At 42.9% G+C, this 20,907-nt stretch overlaps 1 protein-coding gene across 6 annotated transcripts in view; it reads left to right on the top strand.

The window, feature by feature from the left end:
* Window positions 1-20,907, top strand: part of ITPR2 (inositol 1,4,5-trisphosphate receptor type 2) — a 313,187-nt gene that overhangs the window by 253,781 nt on the left and 38,499 nt on the right. For 5 of the 6 annotated variants that reach the window (XM_081927580.1, XM_081927583.1, XM_081927581.1 and 2 more), the window contains 3 exons: window positions 3,678-3,797; window positions 14,328-14,435; window positions 20,040-20,232. In XM_081927580.1, the coding sequence (XP_081783706.1) occupies window positions 3,678-3,797; window positions 14,328-14,435; window positions 20,040-20,232 (421 nt within the window). The remainder of the gene's footprint in view (window positions 1-3,677; window positions 3,798-14,327; window positions 14,436-20,039; window positions 20,233-20,907) is intronic. The other variant, XM_081927582.1, reaches the window with a different exon arrangement.

Below are 20,907 nucleotides of genomic sequence, written 5' to 3' on the forward strand. Positions count from 1 at the left end.
TGGACCATAAAGAAGGCTGGTCGCTGAAGAATTGATGCTTTTGAATTATGGTGCTGGAGGAGACTCTTGAGAGTCCCATGGACCTCAAGAAGATCAAACGCATCCATTCTTAAGGAAATTAGCCCTGAGTGCTCACTGGAAGGACAGATCGTGAAGCTGAGGCTCCAATACTTTGGCCACCTCATGAGAAGAGAAGACTCTCTGGAAAAGACCCTGATGTTGGGAAAGATGGAGGGCACAAGGAGAAGGGGACGACAGAGGACGAGATGGTTGGACAGTGTTCTTGAAGCTACAAACATGAGTCTGATCAAACTGCGGGAGGCAGTGGAAGATAGGAGTGCCTGGCGTGCTCTGGTCCAGGGAGTCACGAAGAGTCGGACACGACTGAATGACTAAACAACAACATCTTCCTTATTCATTCCCCCCCCCCTCTCTCTCTCTCTCCACCAACAAACTTGCAGTTTACACAGTTTACACTCCAATAACAGTCCCCTCCCATGCAAATTGCAGCTACAGACTGGGATCTTGGCATGGGGGTAGTGGGGTTTTAATCTTGCTGAAGTCTTAATCTGGATCACACTCCCACACCTGCAATTTACACTGGGGGGGCTCCCATGTAGTAATTCCAGATGAGAGACTGGGAAAGAGTGGCTTGCCTGAGGCCATATAGTGAGTTAATGGCAGAAGTGACATTTAACCTAGAGTCTTCCTGGCTGACATCTCCTTTTCTGAGCTACCATACTACCCTTTGGTCATGTGGCTGGAGCACCATTTAAATATTGCAGCCATGCGGGCAGGACCTAATTTCATTGGGTCATTTAGACATTGCGCAAGCCACATGGAGGATTCTTACAAAAACAAAAAACAATTTTAATGGTCTGAGGCAGCCTAACCAAACTGGTGCCCTCCAAATGTTCTGAAAGGGTTGATGGAAGTCATAGGAGGGCATCAGGTTGGTGAAGGCTAGTAGAGAAACATCTCAAATGCTCCCTTTAGGGTCATTCTTCTTCAGGTGCTGAAGACGGGCAGCTCCCCAAATGTGTAATAAAATTCCCACCAGCCCTGGCCACTGGCCACGCTGATTACTGATTACATCTGGAGGCAGCCACATTGGCTACCTCTTCCCTAAAACGTTGACATTAGCTGTGTACACTGGGGGTTCATGTAATGTTCCTACTTGTAGTCTCAGGCACACATGCAGTCAATAAAAGGCTGTGATTGCTTGTGTGTTAGGAAAACCCACTGTGTGAAGCAGCTTTGCATATCCAAGCTCTATCAGTAATCCAAGGGATCGCACACCATCTTCAACAACACAACATTTGTAGTTTGGGGATACTTTTGGAACCATCATTGTCACGAGATGCACAAATAATTGGTGGCTATCCCTTTCAGCAGTTGTGGCTTGTGCACCAACTCCACCCTTACCTAGACCACAATAGTCTAAATCACTGCAACTCAGGCACTGATCACCTCAAGTCTGGATTACTGTAATCCAGTATATGGGACTGCATTTGGGATGGATGTACAAACTGGAGCTGGTGCTGAATGCTCCCGCAAGGTATTCAGTTGTGCACACGGTAAAGGTAAAGTGACCCCTGACCATTAGGTCCAGTCATGACCGACTCTGGGGTTGCGGCGCATATCTCGCTTTACTGGCCAAGGGAGCCGGCATACAGCTTCCGGGTCATGTGGCCAGCATGACTAAGCCGCTTCTGGCAAACCAGAGCAGGGCATGGAAATGCCGTTTACCTTCCCGCCGGAGCGGAACCTATTTATCTACTTGCACTTTTGACATGCTTTTGAACTGCTAGATTGGCAAGTCCTAGGCTCTGTGGTTTAACCCACAGTGCCACCCGCGTCCCTCACGTTACACCTGTGCTAAAAGCACTGGCTGACTATTAGCCACCAAGCCATTTTCAAGGTTTTGTTGCTGACCTATTAAGCCAACAGCTCAGGACCAGAATACCTAAAAGATAGCCTTCCCCTATGTAGGTCTTTGGCAGGATGTTAAGATAATCAGAGGAGGATTTGTTAGTGGTGACATTTTTTTACCATATGTTATTTGCAGGTCTTCTCTGTAGCGGTGCAACTCTTTGAAACATATTCCCTCACCCCACCCCCGCACCCGCAGCAGGCTGCAGCCAAAGATTGCTGAAAACACATTTGTTTGCTCAGGCTTTCCCCAACTAGGTTATTGGCTCCTTTTTGGCATTGTGTATATTGCTGACCATGATTATTGTTTGTTGTTGATTTTATTTAGATTTTTAATGTATATTTGAATACTTCTTTGATTTTACATGTTTTTAATATTTTAGTGTTGGGATTTCATTTTGTAAATCATTTTGGGATCCTTGAATGGTAAGAGATTTTGATATGGATAAAATGATTTTGATAAATAGATAAGATGAGCCAGCAAATTATGCATTACTTTGCATTTTATTGCTTGAATGTTGGTATTTGGGGATTTCTCCAACATTCCTCTAACCTCAGCTTCCACCCACCCACCTTTGTATTGTTCAGATCAGCTGCTTTTTCTTGTACAATTCAAGATGCAGGGAAAGGTTATTTCACCCAGTCTTTCCCAGTATGAACTGCAAGAGGGCTTTGACAACTCCATCCCCATTATTTGCAGCTCTCTTCCAGCATACAACTACAGACTTCTCTCTCTCCCTCTCTCTCTCTCTCTCTGACACACACACACACACACACACACAGAGAGAGACAGAGAGAGACAGAGTCTCCGTCAGACTTCTAGCCTGGATCTCCACTGCTGACTCCCAGCCAGTGTCAATACTGAGTGGATATGAATAAGGGAAGCAAAAGATGAAGGCTATAGACCCCACGTCTGAGAATCATGGAAAAGTGGGTGCAGTCAATGTTGCAGGCCTTTCATCCCCTCCTCCATTTCAAAAATTAGTTATTGGCCAAGGATTTAACAGCTCAAAAAACTCTTATTCACCGTTTATCACCAGAGAAAAATCTGGTCAACATTTTTGTCATACAGACTAGTTTTCCTGTAATACTTTGGTTCCACAACTTCTTAAAATTTCCATTGTTTGATTTTTCCCCAAGACAAAAAAAATCCCGTCTTTGTGATGTTTCCTGATGAAAGAAAGATTATCTGACCTTTACGCATTATTTATTTCTCTGAAAGCAAGCAGTTGGATACCCCTATTGATCGGCAACTTGGAAATGAGAAACTCTGGTGTCCACTTAGTTTTCCTTTTAATGGGCACCATTATCCTTAATAAAAATAACTCCATCTCCCCCACTGAAATTTCTTTATACAGTGGTACCTCCGGTTACGAACATAATTCGTTCCAGAGGTCCATTCTTAACCCAAAACCATTCTTAACCTGAGGCGTGTGCCACGCAACTTCCACTCGCAAAGTTCACTACCAGGAGACATACTTCTGGGTTAGCGGAGGTCGTTACCTGAAGCGTTCATAAGGAGGACGGTACGTAACCCAAGCTTTCACTGTATTCAGGAGAACTAGATCCCCCGCCCCTGCCACATACTCCAATGAACTTTTGCACATTTCCTCTTCATTTGAAAAAAATATGTAACGGTATGTCCTCTCTGAAATGAACTGTTGAAATTAATCCAAATTTGATTTGTTACTTTGAAACTAGCATCAGTATATTTCATGTCAACTGCATTTCAATTTGTTTTGAAGGTGGATGTAATGAAGAATGCGTACAGTCAGGGTCTGGAGAGTGAACATGATGAGGAAAATGGGGGTGACGGTATTTCGCCAAAAGATGTTGGACATAATATCTATATATTAGCTCATCAGGTATTGCATTGCGTTGCCCTGTGAATGCTTTAATTCTATACCCGTCTACTGAAAAGTAAATCCCACTGAGTTCTGTATGGCTTAGTCCTGGGTGAGTAGGGAAGGGATTGAAGTTAGTTAATACCTTACCATTGGAAATTGTTACAAAAAATAATTCTCTGTGTGTCTGTGAAATTTTGGCCTGTTGCAGTGCATTCCCAAGCAGTGTGCCAGTACTTCCCACACCCATGCAGCAAACCACATTGGAGGCACCCTGGGAAATGAGAAAGAATCAAAGGGCAGAGACCTACTAGGTGGCAAAGGAGGCAGGGACCTTCTTCCACTGCTGCCCACCACCAGATAAGGGAGGGGAGAATCCTATCTCCATTGGAGTAGCAGCAGCGTTCAACAGGAGTCCTGGGATTTGGATCCATTGCACTCCTGAGACGTGGTATTTTCTAACTTCATAGGAAAATAGCTTGGTTAGCTGTGTCCTGTATACCAATCAAGCTTTGCCCCTCTCTCCTGAAAAAGCAGACCTGTCAGCTGGAAAAATGCATTTGATAGGAAGCCTGTATGTATATCATCCTTGGCCACACGGCTGTGGCCAAGGTGGGGAGGGGAGGTGGGGGAGGGGGCAGGGGAAGCTTGGGTGCAGCAATATGCAACACTGCAGCTCCACTGGTGCAACAGCATTCTGCGTGCACAATGGAAATTCCTCTTCCTCTCCTGTCCCCTCTAGTCTTCCATTGCCCCTCAAAATCACCTCCAGACACTTGGGGGACCTGCAGGGAGAGGAGATGAAAAAGAAGTCCCATTGCATCAGTGGCACTATGCCTGCAGAGTAGTGGATGCAACCCACAGACTGTGATTTCATTAGTTGAGTTTTCTCAACTTATCGTCCCACAGAAGATCATTCCATATAACCAAATAATGATAATGCAATCCCTCAGATGATTACTGTATGTCAGCATTTCCTCAGGGTTAGTTGAGCAACACTGCTGACTCAGATTGCCTAACACTGGTAACTAGAAGTGGCACTCTATACACCAGAGCTTTCCAAACCTTTCATGTTGGTGACACACTTTTTAGACATGCATCATTTTACGACACAATAATTCAGTTTTACTAGCAAACTGGTAGGCTACTAGCCTGTGCTTGGCTTGATGAGTTACAAATTCTACAAGCTTGCCATAGTTCATATGGCTTAGCTTGGCCTTTGAGTCCCAGCAGGAGAATATCCTGGATTTTAATTGGCCCCAGGAAAGCTTTGCAATCTCTGCAGTGACTACAAGAAGCCGCAGAAACTAGATTCATGTTCCTCTATTTGTTATCTCAGCCTTGTTACGACAGTTTATTTTGGGGGCACTCAGGCCAGTGGCGTAGCGTGGGTTGTCAGCACCAGGGGCAAGGCAAGTAGTTTGCGCCCCCTAACCCGTGGATTTTAGCACTCGAGGCACACCCCTCCCCCCCTCACTCCTGGCACCCCCCCCCTCCACAGTGGGCAGCAACCCGGCGGCTCGGATCGGATTCGCACAGCCAGCACTGCAGTGAGAGAGAGTGAGTGAGCCAGGTAGGGGCAGAGAGCTGTGAGTGTGAGCACGCCCCCCAGATGTTGCGCCCGGTGCGGCCGGCCCCCCCTGCACCCCCACGCTATGCCACTGACTCAGACTCTCAGTTTCTGTTGCTGTTTAAAAGGCAGTAGCCAGTTCTGCATTTTGCCACATCCTTTCCTGCTCCTACTTGTGATTGATCTTACCAAAAGCATTATTGTAAGTTGCTGACCTTCCATGCTTAGAAAGATATAAACAGTGCTTTTTTCTAGGGGATACAGGGTTATGCATACCCCTAAACATTTTGTGAATCTGAGTTTGGCCTCGCCGAGGGGCAGTATTTCAATATGAGAAGGAAAATGAGAATACCCCTAAACAATTTTTTAAGAAAGCAAGCACTGGATATAAATATGTTGCAATGTAATGTGGGAGATAGGATAGCACCACATGCTCCTAGATGAGACATCAGCAAGACACACATGTTTACTCTCCCATACGCAAGCTATTGTTTCTTCTCAGTATTTTCCTGTGTTGCATCTTCTCATACATTTCTTGCTTGCTGTTTTTGTGTTACTGTTTTCCTCTCTTTTTCATCCTACTTCCACCTGCCATTTAAGGTCACTGTTTCCATAGATCACAAATGATTAGCTTAATTCCCTCCTAAAACTGCTGCTTCCATCAAGAGCAATGCCTCATCCCCTGTACTAGTGGTTAGAGCCCATGATGAGATGCAAATTCTAAGTAATAGGGCTGAACCATTTATGAGAGTTTAGCATATGCAACATTATTTCCACAACCCATGGTAAAATACTGGCAAAAGTGGCAGAAATGGTGGGAAATGCAACCTGTTTGTTGCATACAGCATCGCTAGATGCTTCCTATGACCTCCAGTAAAAAGGAAGAGATAATTTGCAGAGGGCCTTCTCAGTGGTGGCGCCCGCCCTGTGGAACACTCTCCCATCAGATGTCAAGGAAATAAACAACTATCTGACTTTTAGAAGATATCTGAAGGCAGCCCTGTTTAGGAAAGTTTTTAATGTCTGATGTTTTATTGTATTTTTAATATTTTGTTTAAAGCCACCCAGAGTGGCTGGGGAAACCCAGCCAGATCACTGGGGTATAAATAATATGTTGTTGTTAATCTCACTTCCGCTGCTTTCTCTGCAGTCTTAAACTCACATTAACAGAGAGGGCAAAATTACATATTCCCCACCCTGGCACTCCTTGTTCTCACCAGGGAACACCCAGTATCATTTCTCCCACATGCATGCACTTAATAAGATTTCTTGCTAATTAACAGTGCAATCCTAGCCATGTGTACTGAGAATTAAATTCTATTGAATTGAATGAGGCTTACCCCCAGCTAAATGGGGTAAGCATCGCAGCTGAAGACTGCAATGTTAAATCAGTAATCTTTGTTAAATCATCCTGGATGTTCAGTCTTGCTTAAGACAGAACAAGTGATCTTAATCAGACTAGGGCTACCTAGTTCAACCTTCTTGAGGAAAATCCCAACAACCAACAAATGCTATATGGTCCACTACAAATTGACCTGTGGCCCACCAGTGGATTGTGATCCATCTTTGCATACCTGTAAAATCATGTGTTTTTCTACAGGGAACCTCCCCAACCCAATTTATTGTTAACAAACAACAGAAATAGGAGCCAGCACAGGCATAGCACTTGCTCTTTTTAAACTAGTTTTTAAAAATTAGGGGCCAGCTTTGAGAGCATGTACTCTCTATCTCTGTGCCTACTTTTCTCTGAGGCAAATCCCTTTTCACACGTAACCATGTGAAACAATTGACCTTAAGTACAGTTAATGTCAAAACTTAATTACAGTTAAGGATAGACTTCTGCTCCTTGCAGCTTATAAATCTGATATTTGACAGTTGGAGAGACCACAACAGAGGAAAGGGAGAGGTATGGTTTGAATACTTGCAAATGCAATTACACATACCTAGATTTCATTTCCCTTTCATTGGAATGAGAAAACACACCTCAAGGAAACATACAGGGGTGTGTGGGTGTTTTTATAGATTTAGATACAGATGCACACATGAATACGTTTGAACTCTGGACTATACTTTTTTACACCTGAAAGCTGTGCTTCCAACTTTCTTTAGGTAGGAACAATAGCTGTACATAGCAGTACCTTTTTCTTATTTGCTGGTTTTTAAGTGCACTATAAATGCACTATAAATAATGAGAAATAGAGTGATAATGTCTTGAAGTCTTAAAACAGCTTCTCTGGAAAGCCACTCCAGCCAGCCTCTTGGGAAGAAAAATCCCCTAACTGCACAAAAGGTGTAATTTAAGTCCCTAGACTGAAATTGGTGTGAGGCTTTGCTGAGTTTGCAGATTTCTCTCTGAGCAGTGTTGCACCTCAGTTGACTGCAGTGCCAGAGCTCAGAGATAATATGGAAACGTCACTCCCTTGGGACTCAGATCATTGCTTGCCAGGCCAGATGCTTGTCATAGAACTTTTTATGTTCTGCATGTTTGTTTTTGTAGTCATCATCCTGATGAAACAAGATAGCAGTGTCATTCTGACACCATCTAGTTAAATGTCAGCAGAATCAGAAGCTGTTGCAAGGCACTTTGACTTGGACTGGTAGGACTGAAATAGGAGAACCTTGCAGTTCATTAAAATGGTATATAACACTACTTTACGCTCTCTCTAAAGATCCAGTGTGGAAGGTGCAACAGGGCCTTGACACTAATGAGCCCCAGAAATACGAAACAAATGTCTGAAGGTGCTGTTCTGTTGCGAAGAGAATCCTTGGCAACTTTCTCTCTCTGCATCTTGTTGACTTTTTGCCCATTAGAATATTATCCTTTAGTGTCATAACTTAGCCCAGAGTCAGACATGTGACCTGACAATGCATATCCTGTTGACTTCAGTGAGACTCTGGTGGAGGAGAGCAGGCATTTGATCTCTCATTTAAGGAGTTTTGCCCCATTGAGTATTTTTTAAAATAATGATATTATTATTATTATTATTATTATTATTATTAATTTCTCACATACAAGCACAGGTGTTAGCCTAAGAATGATGATAAACAGAGATGCTGCCTAATTAAAGAGATCCAAGATTTGGCTAGCTGCATGAGTTGTAATTGATAAATTATTTAAGCAAATCTTCATATATTTGCATATGAATATAATAGCTCTGAAATGAAAAGTGTGCATTTCTTTGCTTTTAGATGGGCAGCATTTTTAAAAAAGGAATTCCCTCCTATGCATGTCAAGAAGGGAAAGTCTTCTAAGATAACACTTGCTGTTTTTCTAAATGTTTGCATTAGACAAATGTTAATTTCTTTGTTTTTAAATCTGCCAGCTAATCAGAAACACATTTTAATTGATCAAAAGTATTGTAATCAGTTGCCTGATCTAATGAACAATTGCAGCACTAATAATAAGGCTATCACAGATCCAATCCATGTTAACCCTTTGTAGATTAAAACACACACAGTTTGGAATCACATATCTGTACTGCAAGAAAGTAGTATGAATAAAACAATACAAGTAGCAAACGTGGTGGAAGGTATTATGCATGAGACCACTTGCAAATAAAAAAATTCAGGCCTTCATAGAAAACATGTATAAACTGTTAAAAACATCAAAAAACAATAAACATCTGAAGTGAATTTAAACACAGATGTAACTGTTCAATTATGTGCCTTGATGGGCCCAACAAAACACAAAAGTGTTTGGTAGGAGTCTACAGGAGTACAGTTATGGCACCGTCCTATGTCAGTAGGGGAATTCCAAAGTCAAGTTCTGTCACACTAAAGGAATGACTCTTTACACATACAGAATGGGTACTGTGGCACTTGTAGAAGCACATCATTGCTGTGATTTGCAATCATTCATCAACCACAGAAATGACACCTAGTCTCAGCAGCTGCAGGCCTTTCAGTTCTGAGGCTTTCTCTCTTAACATCTCACGATGTTGGCTTTGGTTCTATACCCTGTCAACTCCGAACCCAGGTCTACTAGGAACAAGCATGTTTTAGGATGCTCTCATCTTCATGCATCTTGCATATTCATTTAGGAAGGTGAGTCATAATGCGGGTGTTGGGAAGAGCTCCAGGGGGAGGACAGGAAAGAGAAGAAGTCCTTCTGTGTGATCAAAAGTTCATTCTACTTACACACAGACAACACAGAATGACACCCAATATCATCATAAACTCAGCAAGAGCAATAGTACTGCTTGTTTATGTAGTGAGCCTTGCTTTAAATGCATATTTCGACACCTCCCTTTCCATGGAGGCACAGATTGCAGCTATAACAAAGGCGGCATTTTTTCATCTCCGCCAAGCTAAGCAGTTGGCTCCCTACCTCTCTCGCCCTGACCTAGCCACTGTGATCCATGCGACGGTCACCTCCAGACTGGATTATTGTAACTCGCTCTACGTGGGGCTGCCCTTGAGACTGACCCAGAAACTCCAGAATGCTGCAGCGAGACTCCTTACGGGGTCTTCGCTGCGAGACCACATTCACCCGGTGCTATACCAGCTGCACTGGCTCCTGGTGGAGTACAGGATCAGGTTTAAGGTGCTGGTTTTAACCTTTAAAGCCCTATACGGCCTAGGACCCTCGTACCTACGGGACCGCCTCTCCTGGTATGCCCCACAGAGAAACTTACGGTCTTCAAATAAAAACATCTTGAAGGTCCCAGGCCACAGAGAAGTTAGGCTGGCCTCAACTAGAGCCAGGGCTTTTTCGGCTGTGGCTCCGATCTGGTGGAACGCTCTGTCACTAGAGACTAGGGCCCTGCGGGACTTGACATCTTTCCGCAGGGCCTGCAAGACAGAGCTGTTCCACCAGGCCTTTTGGCCAGGGCACAGCCTGACTCCCTCCCTCGGCAATCTTCGTGGAGCTCGGGCACAATGGTTGCCAGTGGCTTGATTTGAATCAATTTTACAATGAATGATTTTAGAGTGTTGTTTGTACTGTACTTTGTACTGTTTTATTTTTGTTAGCCGCCCTGAGCCCGGCTTTGGCTGGGGAGGGCGGGATATAAATAAAATTTATTATTATTATTATTATTATTATTATTATTATTATTATTATTATATTTAACACAGAGGTGTAATCACCCGAAAAGACAGGATGCATAGCATGCTGTTCCTAGAAGTGTATTCTTACTACTGTAGATCAGAAGAGCCCACTGAAAACCCCTAATAGCACTTACCTTTGAATTTGCATGTGCATTGAGGATGCAGAACCACAGCTGTCAGCTCTGTTGCATCTCAGCTACAATATTTGAGAACTTGAACTTTGAAAAGTGAAAAATCCTAAATCCTCAGACCAATAAATGTGCTTTTGCATTTGTATCAGTTTCATGTGTACGGGTTTTTGTTACCAGATTTTCTTTTTCAGAGACCCGAGTTGACTTAGTTCTGTAGAGGTGGTTTGGTGAGTCCTTTACTTCTTTACTAAAGAGGCCTGGGGCTCTTCTCATCATTAGCTAATAGATTTTCAAATTTACACATGAGGCCATGTACCATTTTTCCTAGCTGAGAGCTGCATTTCTTAGGACTTTGAGAAACTCTGATGAGGTACAGAGAAACACTTCAGAGTTGGAAATGACCTCAGAGATTATATTATTGCTTATGTCCAGTATAGAATCTTATTAGAAAACACATCCCACTTACTAAGCATTCTTGCTATTGTGTATGTTTAATCACATCTGGGATTGGTGCTGAACTAAATTTGAGGCAAGAAAGGCTCCTTTGATTTAGGATTCAGCAACCTTGACCTTCAGTCAAAATGAAAGTCTACCTAGAAAAACACTGCTAGGAGACTAGATAAACCATTTCTTCTTTTATCCATCTTTTTATAATAATAATAAATAATAATAATAATAATAATAATAATCTATCATACATTCTCTGTATGAGTGTCCATAATGCCAGTCTTAGATAAAGAAATCATTCATTTGGAAAAATCACCTGTTGCTGTATCCAGAGCTAGATTCCTGTTGCAAGATTCGCTGTTCAAAGCCTAACAGTATAGTCGTCATAATGAATCAGTACATTCACTGATTTACACATGCTGCAGATAATGGACACAATCCAGCAGCATTGTCCTGCTCAGGAGGACATTCAGCTGGATTCTGCCCATTTTGGTGTGTTTTTTTAACCAATTATGTTTGTTGATCCCTGTAACTTTTACAAGATCAAAGATGCCATTTTGTAATGTTGGATCCCCATTACTGGCAAGGGCACATGGACCTTAAAGAAAACAACTTTCACTTTTCACTTCAGATTTGTGAAAGATTCAGGGAAGAGGTGGAAGAGATGTCTTTTTTGCTTGTAGACCACCTGGAGGTTATTGAAAAGCAATAAATGTTGTATTCCATTTTTATGAATGCCTCCTTTCAAGGTAGCCTCACCTAAAGTCACCTTACAGTATAGCGCATCTAGATAGTGTGCTCAGAGGGACATGCAATGCAATAAACCAGACTCATTGCTGAAACAATATATTGCAGCAGGCACCCTCTGCTAAGCTGAAACACACTTGTACGAGATGAAGACAGAGCTTGCAATTTTGTATTAAAGGGAATCTGCAAGAATCTTTACAAAAAGTTCTACATTTTAATTTTAGGAGAGATAAATAATTTGCAGTGGGTTTCCTCCTCTCAGATATAGTATGATCTCCTGATCATGTATGAGAGATTTCCTGACTAAGATTCCACCTTGATTGAAGGGAAAGACCACACAATCTTTAATTGAGAAATCCTTCCTTGCATCACACTTAGTTCAGCAGTCCCTGGAGTAATTAGGTATTAGCATAGCAAAGATCCCAAGTAGATGAGAGACATAAACTGCCAAGACCATAAATGTGCAGCAGAACCTTATGTTGGGAAGGAGATGTAGTGTGTGTGTGAAGTCTAAAAGCCAGCTGACCCAATCAGAAGAGGCCCTCATGCATTAGCCCATTCAGTCTTCAACTGAATATACCCAAAGGTTGGGTATATGTATTTATTATGTAGTTTTTTATATTTTTAATCCACCATTGGACAACAGTCCTTATATTGGCATACAATAAAAACAAAAAAGAGCCATTTCCCATCAGTCCCCTGATAAGATTTTAGAGACAGGAAACAGAATAGGGGAGGGAAAATTCAAGGACAGGAAGGACTTAAACATGGAATTTACAGGTCAGATATAAATAAATAATTTCAAAAAGGATATATAATATGGGGGAGGGGGACAAGGATGCTGTCAGACCTGGATCATGTTCAGTAGAGGGTGCAGTGAGGGAGAAGGAGATGAAGGCCATCTGTAGACAATGGCAGCTAGGTGCTCAGACTGAGTGAGCAAAGCTGACCCTGCTGCTTTTAGAGACTGTTTAGAAGCACCAATTTTTCAGTTAAGCATTATATACATTGATTAAACAGGAAGGGGGCAGACGGAAAAGAAAACAGGGTCCCTTCACTTTTAATAGTTGTATGAAACTATTCTCAGAGCAGGGCCCCTGTCCTCTCCTTGCCATATTCTGGGAATACCACCTAGAATGCTCTGTCCTGTTGGTGCGAGGAGATATTTTACATTGGTGTGGGCTGGTCTCCCTGCAGATCCCTCCTTTATTCAGAGCAGGGTTGTGATGCACAAGTTAACTCCTCATCTGACATCCCTCAGATCACCAGTTTGGTGCCCACTGTAGGAGTTTTGGGGCTCACATAGCATGCCGTGCCCAGAAAGAAGGCATGAGCATGGAGTAGGTCAACAAGGTGACTGTGGGAAATGGCTCAAGGATTGACAAGGCAGTGGACTTAACAAACAATGACAGATATACCAGAGCAAATCCCAGCCTGGGCCAAGTGAAATTATCTGAATAAATGAATCAAAAGGAGGTTAGGCCTGGCTTCCAGTGGCCTATCCTTGCCACTGCTTGCTAAGGAAAGATTAGCTCTTTCAGTTGCTACAGAGAACATAATCAGCCTAATTAAACCTCTCAACATGTGATTCCAGGATCTCCCATTGTTCAGTGATTAATACCCTGCTGTTTTTAATGTTTGTTAACAAATTGTTATCTGTGTGGTAAGGTGTTAAGAGTATAAAACAATACTAGATTTTGGAAGGGAAGTTGCTACATGCATAATAGAAATCACTATTCAGCTTTGATGGTACACAGAGAGTGGAAATAACTTTATAACTGTTATTAGAGGGAGTCCAGCTAAAAACATTTTTAAAAACTACCCAATTCCATCTTGCTTTTCTTTTCTTGCTTTGCTTTTCCTTCCTTCCTTTTTTTAAATGCACATTTTCAAACTATAAGTGTTGGCACCCTCATTCAACATTCTCCAGCCATACTTAACCAAATGCTTAACCAAACACAAGATCTTACACAACCTCCCAGGACACACACACACTGTGGAGAAACCTCTTGGCAAAGCTCTAGAAGGTGAACTGTGTGGTAGCAAAAATGGCAAAGGGTCTAAATGAATCCTTAACATGAATACATTGTACAACCATACCTTAGTTTTTGAACAGCTTAGTTTTCAAACATTTTGGCTCCCGAACACCGCAAACCTGGAAGTGACTGTGCCAGTTTGTGAACTATTTTTGGAAGCCAAATGTCTGACGGGGCTTTTGCAGCTTCTGATAAGCTGCAGGTTTTCAAACATTTAGGAAGTCGAATGGACTTCTGGAACAGATTCTGTTTGACTTCCAAGGTATGACTGTATTGTGCTTTTGTGGACTGCTGCTTACTTTGTCAGATGTATAACGTGAAGGGTGATTGGATTCAGTGGAGGACAGGATTCACTTAACAGTTGTGTAGAAGAGGGCACAGGGTAAGCATCATCGAACAGCAACCAGGACCCACGGTTGACCCTTGAGGATGGGCATATTTTTATTCTTACTGATGGAAGAAACAAGCCTTACTCATTGTAATATGTAATATGTGTTTATGGGTTTTGCAGAGATGGGGAGAGAGTTCTGACAGGGACTGAATCAAATAGTTTCCACCCTTTGCCTTCTAGCTGGCTCGCCACAATAAAATACTGCAGCACATGCTGAAGCCTGGGTCTGATCCAGAAGAAGGAGATGATGCTTTGAAGCACTATGCAAATCACACAGCCCAGATTGAGGTAAAGCGTTGTTCACTGAATGCAAAACATGTAGAGTCAACACACTTGGACCTCTGGAAAATGCCTCTGAACCTCCCAGTTTCATGAACATCAAAGTTAGCCATCTCGTTAAGAATCTTCATTGCAGGGAGTGGAGTAGATGAAGCTGGAGATAATTTCTAGTCCATTATTTAAATGAGGCATCCACTTGAGTTCCACTCTAAGGGACAGTGCATTAAAAGAGGGAGGGGGATGTGACAGCCACCATTCAGTTCTGAACAATGTGAAGAAGGATGTGCAGAGTAGACAAAATTTAGTACCGTATTTTTCTGCGTTAAACCTCATGCCCCCATGTATAAGATGCCCCCTCTTTTCTGGGACTCCAAATTGAGAAAATTTGGGGAGATTGCCCAGAGTTGTTGAGCTTTTTTTGGGAGGATTGCCCACAGTTGCTGAGCTTTTTTTGGGGGGGGGGTGCCAAGAATTGTTCACCCACAGGACCGCCACAGCCAATCGTGTGCACGCCAACAAATCCACCAATCATCTGTACACTCGCCGAAAGCGAGCGCCAATCGCCCGCCCAATTGCCGCAGCAGCCAGTAGCCAGCGGCCTTGTCGCACCCACCAATCACCCGCAATTGCAGCAGCCACCAATTGCCCATCCAACCCCTCCGCTATCCGTGTAGATAGATAGATAGATAGATAGATAATTCATTACTGTCGGAGACCAGCTTATAAAACACACTTGGGGGTACAGTCACAGAAGGAAAACAAACAATTAAAACAATGTACAGCAATAAATTTAAAAACAATGTACAACAATAAACTACCGCAGGTAGTTGACCCAGAGTCACCCATAGATCCGAGTTTGGGGATTTTCTTAACAAACTAGTTTGAGTTGGGAGGTGGTCTGCGCCTGCAGACCTATACACAGAATCTGGTGACCATGCTAGTCATTATCTGATTCTTGCCTAACAGGAAAAGGTCGAATTTTTGCTTTTCTGGGAGGTCAGCGAGCCTCACCAGTAGGGGATCAATGGTCTTACTACATGCCTCTTCATAAAAGGAACATCTAAAGAACAAGTGCTCTGGGCTTCCTATCTCCCCCAATGAACAGGCGCAAAGTCACTGAGCTCTTTCCAGGACCAGTGAGAGCAGAGCTGAGCTTCTGGCGAGTGTAAAGGCCCTTCTTGCATTTTTATATACAAGAAAGAAGAGATATGCCACCGGTGCTTATACACTATCCATGTATAAGATGACCCCCAATTTTTAGCATAAGTTTTTAATAAAATAACCTTGACTTATACACAGATAAATACTGTATTTCTTCACGCAGCACACAATCTAGAAATTACCAGCACAAGGTTTCATCAACAACAACCTTTTATTCGACCGTCAGTCAGAAAAAAAATACATTTGTCAATACACAGTTAAACATCCAGGAAGATTTTAGAGCTTAGCCAACACTAAAATGGGCTAAACAGATAGCCCCATATCAATACAGTCAATTATAATCTTGCGACGCTTAAAAGCTAAAAAAATAAATTTGGCCACCAAGGAAGGTATAGCTCTAGTGACATTATTCAACAAGTGTAAAACCTGGTATTCTCCGGGTAGGAAGCTAAATTGACATAGGAGTGGGTCTATAAAATTTTGTCTAAGCTCTGCATAAGAAGGGCAAGTCAAGAGAATGTGTTCGGTGGACTCAACCACACCCATGGCACAATGACAGGTTCTCTGGGCGTATGGTACTCCCCTGTACCTTCCCCACAATATCGCAGAGTCAAGGACATTTAATCTAGCCGCTGTAAGAAGTCTGCGGTATTCCACATAGTGGATTTCTGCAAGGTAGGGGGCTGGTATGGTCCGATAAATCTGGTCCCCTAGGAACATCCCTGGTTTTACCTGGGCTATGTCCTCTTGTCTGGCAATGTCACTCAGTCTCCGGGAGATCACAGCTCTACTTTGATTGTACGTCATAGACTCAAAGTAAAGGGGAGACAATCCGCAGGATTGAACCTCGTTAATGACCTCCCTTTCCCACGATGATTGGAAATCGTCCCTCAATATCAAGGGGGCAATACCCACTGGTTTAAAACAAAGCTTGAGCCATAGCCAGAGCTTCGTCTTCAAGGCCACATACCGTAGAGCTTGCCAGCCAACCTCTAGTCTCATAACCGCACCTGCTACCGAGGGGGGAATCCTAAGGATGGCTCTAAGGAATTGCATTTGAATAGAATCCAGTTTCAAAAAATCCCTACGGGAGCCTAAAGAGATGCCCACCAAAAGAAGGGGGAGGACTTTCATTTGAAAGAGTCTCAAAGCTATCTTCACTGATTGAGCCTGATTCTTAGCATATAGAGATCTAATCTGGATGGCTGCTTTAGATGCATTAGTTGTTATATAGTCTCTATGGGCCAGAAAAGACCTATTTGACCTTATTACTTGTCCCAGATATTTAAAGCAGTTAACCTGCTCTAGGGGGATCCCGTTCATCGACCATCGATGGAGTCTCGGTCGGGCAGAGAAGACCATGATCTTGGTCTTAGCATAGTTGGGTTGGAGCTCATGCTGATCACAGTATTCATGTAGAGCTTGCAACATTCTCCTCAGTTCAATAGGGGATCTGGCAAGAAGTGTGGCGTCATCCGCATACAGAAGAACATTCAGAGATCGGCCTGCCAATTTGGGGGGGTGGAATGCATCATTGGCCATGTGAGTCACCAGAGAGTTAATGTAAAAGCTAAACAATGCTGGGGCCAATAGACAAACAACCCTGTCTTACCCCTCTAGTGGTGGTAACAGGGTTGGAGACTAGGCCTTTATTGTCTAGCCTGATTCTCAGAAAGGTGTTTGTATGGAGGCTGATAATCAGATGAAGGAGACGACGATCGATCTTTGTAGCAGCCAGTTTTGTCCATAGCTACTTTCTAGAGATTCGATCAAGCACAAGGTTTGGTGGTGGCCACTAGCATAGGTGGATTTTGAAAGGATTAAGAGACGTTAACGAGTTATTCTCTTTTTTAATTTTTTAATTAGTGATTAGAAAGCTTTTCTTCAGCTAGAACTCACCTTTCAAGTGGGCGCCATTTCCATTATAAGAGAACAAGTGAGGCATTCATGGCAGCGCCATGGTGCAGGTTGACGGTGCCCAGGGACAGGGCACGGAGGATGGCCATGGCAACCCAAGCCCTCTCCACTGGCCAAGCCACAGGGGTCTGACAGGAGATGGAGGAGACTAGGCAGTGTGCACAGAGTTTAGCAAAGTGAAGGGAGGGAGAAATAGGCTTGAAGCTGCTCAGCAAGGAGGGCAGACCTGAAGGCTGTGGCACCATGTTCACGAAAAAGGAGGCAGCTGCCAGAGCCTCTCCTCTCCTTGGTGGGTGGCAGCAATGGCGCCCTCCCCCTTCCTCTCAGCTGGCCAAGGGGTGGGGCATGTGCAGGTGGCAGCACCGCCCTAGCCCTGAAAGCCCAGCCTGGGATTGTCTTGTCTTGCCTCCTCATGGCTCTGGTCTTGATAAGGAAACCTGTCATTGGGGTGCCTAGTTGTGCCGCCTTGCACCTCTTCAAAAATATGTGCCTGCAGCCCTCCTGACCCTCCACATGCTACACCCCTGGTTCATGGTGAGTTCTGGCATCTTATAAGCCATTATGACTAAATGCAGTCTCTATGTTTAGCACCAGTATACTTCAAAGTATCATTTCTTGGGGGCAGACAATGCTTAATGGCCAGCACCACTGTGCCCCAAGCTTCTGCACCAGTGTTCTCCAAGCTGGTGGCATCCAGATGTTTTGGACTACAACTCTCATCAGCCCCAGCCAGCATGGCCTAATGACTTGGAATTAGTGCCTAGAACATCTGAGGACACCAACTTGGGGACGGCTGGTCTAGACAATCTGGCTGACCTTTGCTGGAAGCAAAACAAAGGACCTTAGTCTAATCCAGCAAGGCAAATCTTATGTTCATATGACTATAGCAAACTACTTTTGGACTTGGAACATGGGAATTTCATGCCAGGGATTTTGAAATGGGCACTGCTTTTCTAAGATTTTAGCTCTGAGGATACTGATCCCAGTGTCTTTAAACTCGTTTGCATGGGGGATCCTGCCACAACCAAAGAAATGCATTTTTCTTATAAAACTGCTGTTTTAACTTGTATCAAGAAGCTTGAGCAGTTGAGAAAGCGTTGTGCCCATTTATCAAGATAGTCAAAACTGAATCATTTGCATCATTTTAATTGGTTTGCCTTGTGTATCAGTTTTGGCCCAAACTGAAGCCAGTTTTCAAACCTTAAATTTCAGGTGTTGACAGTAGGACCTGGAATGTCACAATCTTCTTGATTAAGTGTTCAGATGGCAAAACACTGAGACTTTTTGCTCAGGTTCTGAATGCTAATTGTGGGGAAAATTTGTCCTGGCAAGTAAACAAATCAGCGCAGAAGGACTTCATCCTGCATAATAATATATGTCCTTCCTGTACTTCAGCTTTCACTGTAGCATTGCATTCCAGCTGATAAACCTTGGTCCACACTTTAAAGTTTGTGGAGGGACACCATTTCAGTCCTAGTCTCTAGAGCCTCTAGGGCAGAAGTCCTCATAGCTGCTCTGAAGAGGGAAGCAGATGAACCTGGTGCTTTGTTGGACTCACCACAGCTTTTCCACATAGTGCTAAACCATGATTTAATGCTACATACAAATACAGTCAGCATGTTGCTTTTTAGACATTCAGGGCCACACATTAGAGAGAACCTCTGGCTCATCTCTATCCCCTCTCAATATACAGAGGCCCAGTTCACATGTAATACCAAGCCAAATTATGCTTGACCATTCATGATTTATCTGGAATGAGACAAATCATGAGCCCAAGTTCACACGCAATGTTATACCAAAATACTTCTTAGCTCTGGATATTTGCTCATTCTTGGTAAGTGAATTCTCTCCATTAATTCTCATTATTGGCTTAGTGTTGGATGCGACCCAGGTCGGTGTAGCACAGTGTGTGAGATGCAGAGACCACCTTTGTATGTGAGTAGGTACCACTCGCAAAACTTTCTCATCCCTTTTTTAATGGGGACACTGATCACATGCAGGTAGATTGTTTTTTGTGCATGGAGGGCATGAGGCAAAGCCTCCCTCCCACATCTGGCAGCATGTAAGACCCATGTGTTCACCAGCACTTCCAGCTCATGTTACTTTCTTTAAAAATAAGTAATTTTAATCATTGTGTAATGCTTAGCATTTTACTGTTTTCTGCAATTAAAAATGAGTAAAAATAAGCTTTGCTGTGCTTTGGGGATGCATCATTTTCTAAACATTTCTGTCTACCTTTCAAGGGATGCTTAGGATTTTGGAGGGCAAAGACTGAAGTTGAAAATCTCTCAAAGTGAAGCTTGCAGAGCATCTGTTAAAGAACAATCACTTTGCTACCCTTGAAATTAATATTTCCCTCTTTCCTGCTTGTAGACAAACACTAACTGTGCCAAATTACATTGTCTGGAAGATGGATAGAATTTAGCTGTATCTATCATCTTATTTGTCCCTTTCCTCAGCCCATAGAAGCAAGAATCAGTTTATATATGATATTCAAACCTTGTATGCATCTGAGTGAGAAACATATATTTGCAGATTGTCCGTCATGATAGGACTATGGAACAAATAGTCTTCCCTGTGCCAAATATCTGTGAATTCCTCACGCATGAATCCAAGCACCGTGTGTTCAATACTACCGAGAGAGATGAACAAGGAAGCAAAGTAAATGACTTTTTCCAACAGACAGAGGATCTGTATAATGAAATGAAGTGGCAAAAGAAAATCAGGAGTAAGTACAATAATTTGTGAGCTTGTTACATGCTATTGGCCTAGTTCACACAAGATGTAAACCAAAGTTTGCCCCACTCTCTGAGATCAAGCAGTGTATGTCAGCATTCTGATCAGAATTTCTGTGTGTCCATGTGATACTGTGTAGAAAAAAAGAGAGACACTCATGTGACATGGCTCCAAAGCATTTTAGATCCAGAAGTCAACAACGACTTGTGCTTGGTCACAAGTGAAATCTGAAAAGCTGATCTGTACTGACTCTAATTGCAGATTCTGTTTCAGAGGTTTCTACCTGACGACAACAAGCACATCTCTCTCCATAAAGAACAGTGACAATTAGTGTCAATACCTGTCCATGTGGGATAGTTTGTATGGAATATTAATGAATAGCACCCAAATCATGACAGGATTTCTAATTTCCCGTGTGTGTGTGTGTCTATCTGAAATTGCTGTGCTCAGTAGTTATGAGAAGACGCTGATTCAATTATCACCTTAGCAATGAACTGAGGCAAGCCAGTAACTTGCATCTATAATTAGAGGATAATAATGCTAACTTACTTTACAAGCATGTTATAAAGAATACTGAGTTAATAATGTATGTGAAGCACTTTAGAAAAGCTTTATTATTTTATGCCATCCCCAGGAGCATGATAAGACTCATCATCATCAGTTTGAG

The sequence above is a fragment of the Podarcis melisellensis genome, assembly GCF_964234715.1.
Source record: "Podarcis melisellensis genome assembly, chromosome: 10".
Taxonomy (NCBI): Eukaryota; Metazoa; Chordata; class Lepidosauria; order Squamata; family Lacertidae; genus Podarcis; species Podarcis melisellensis.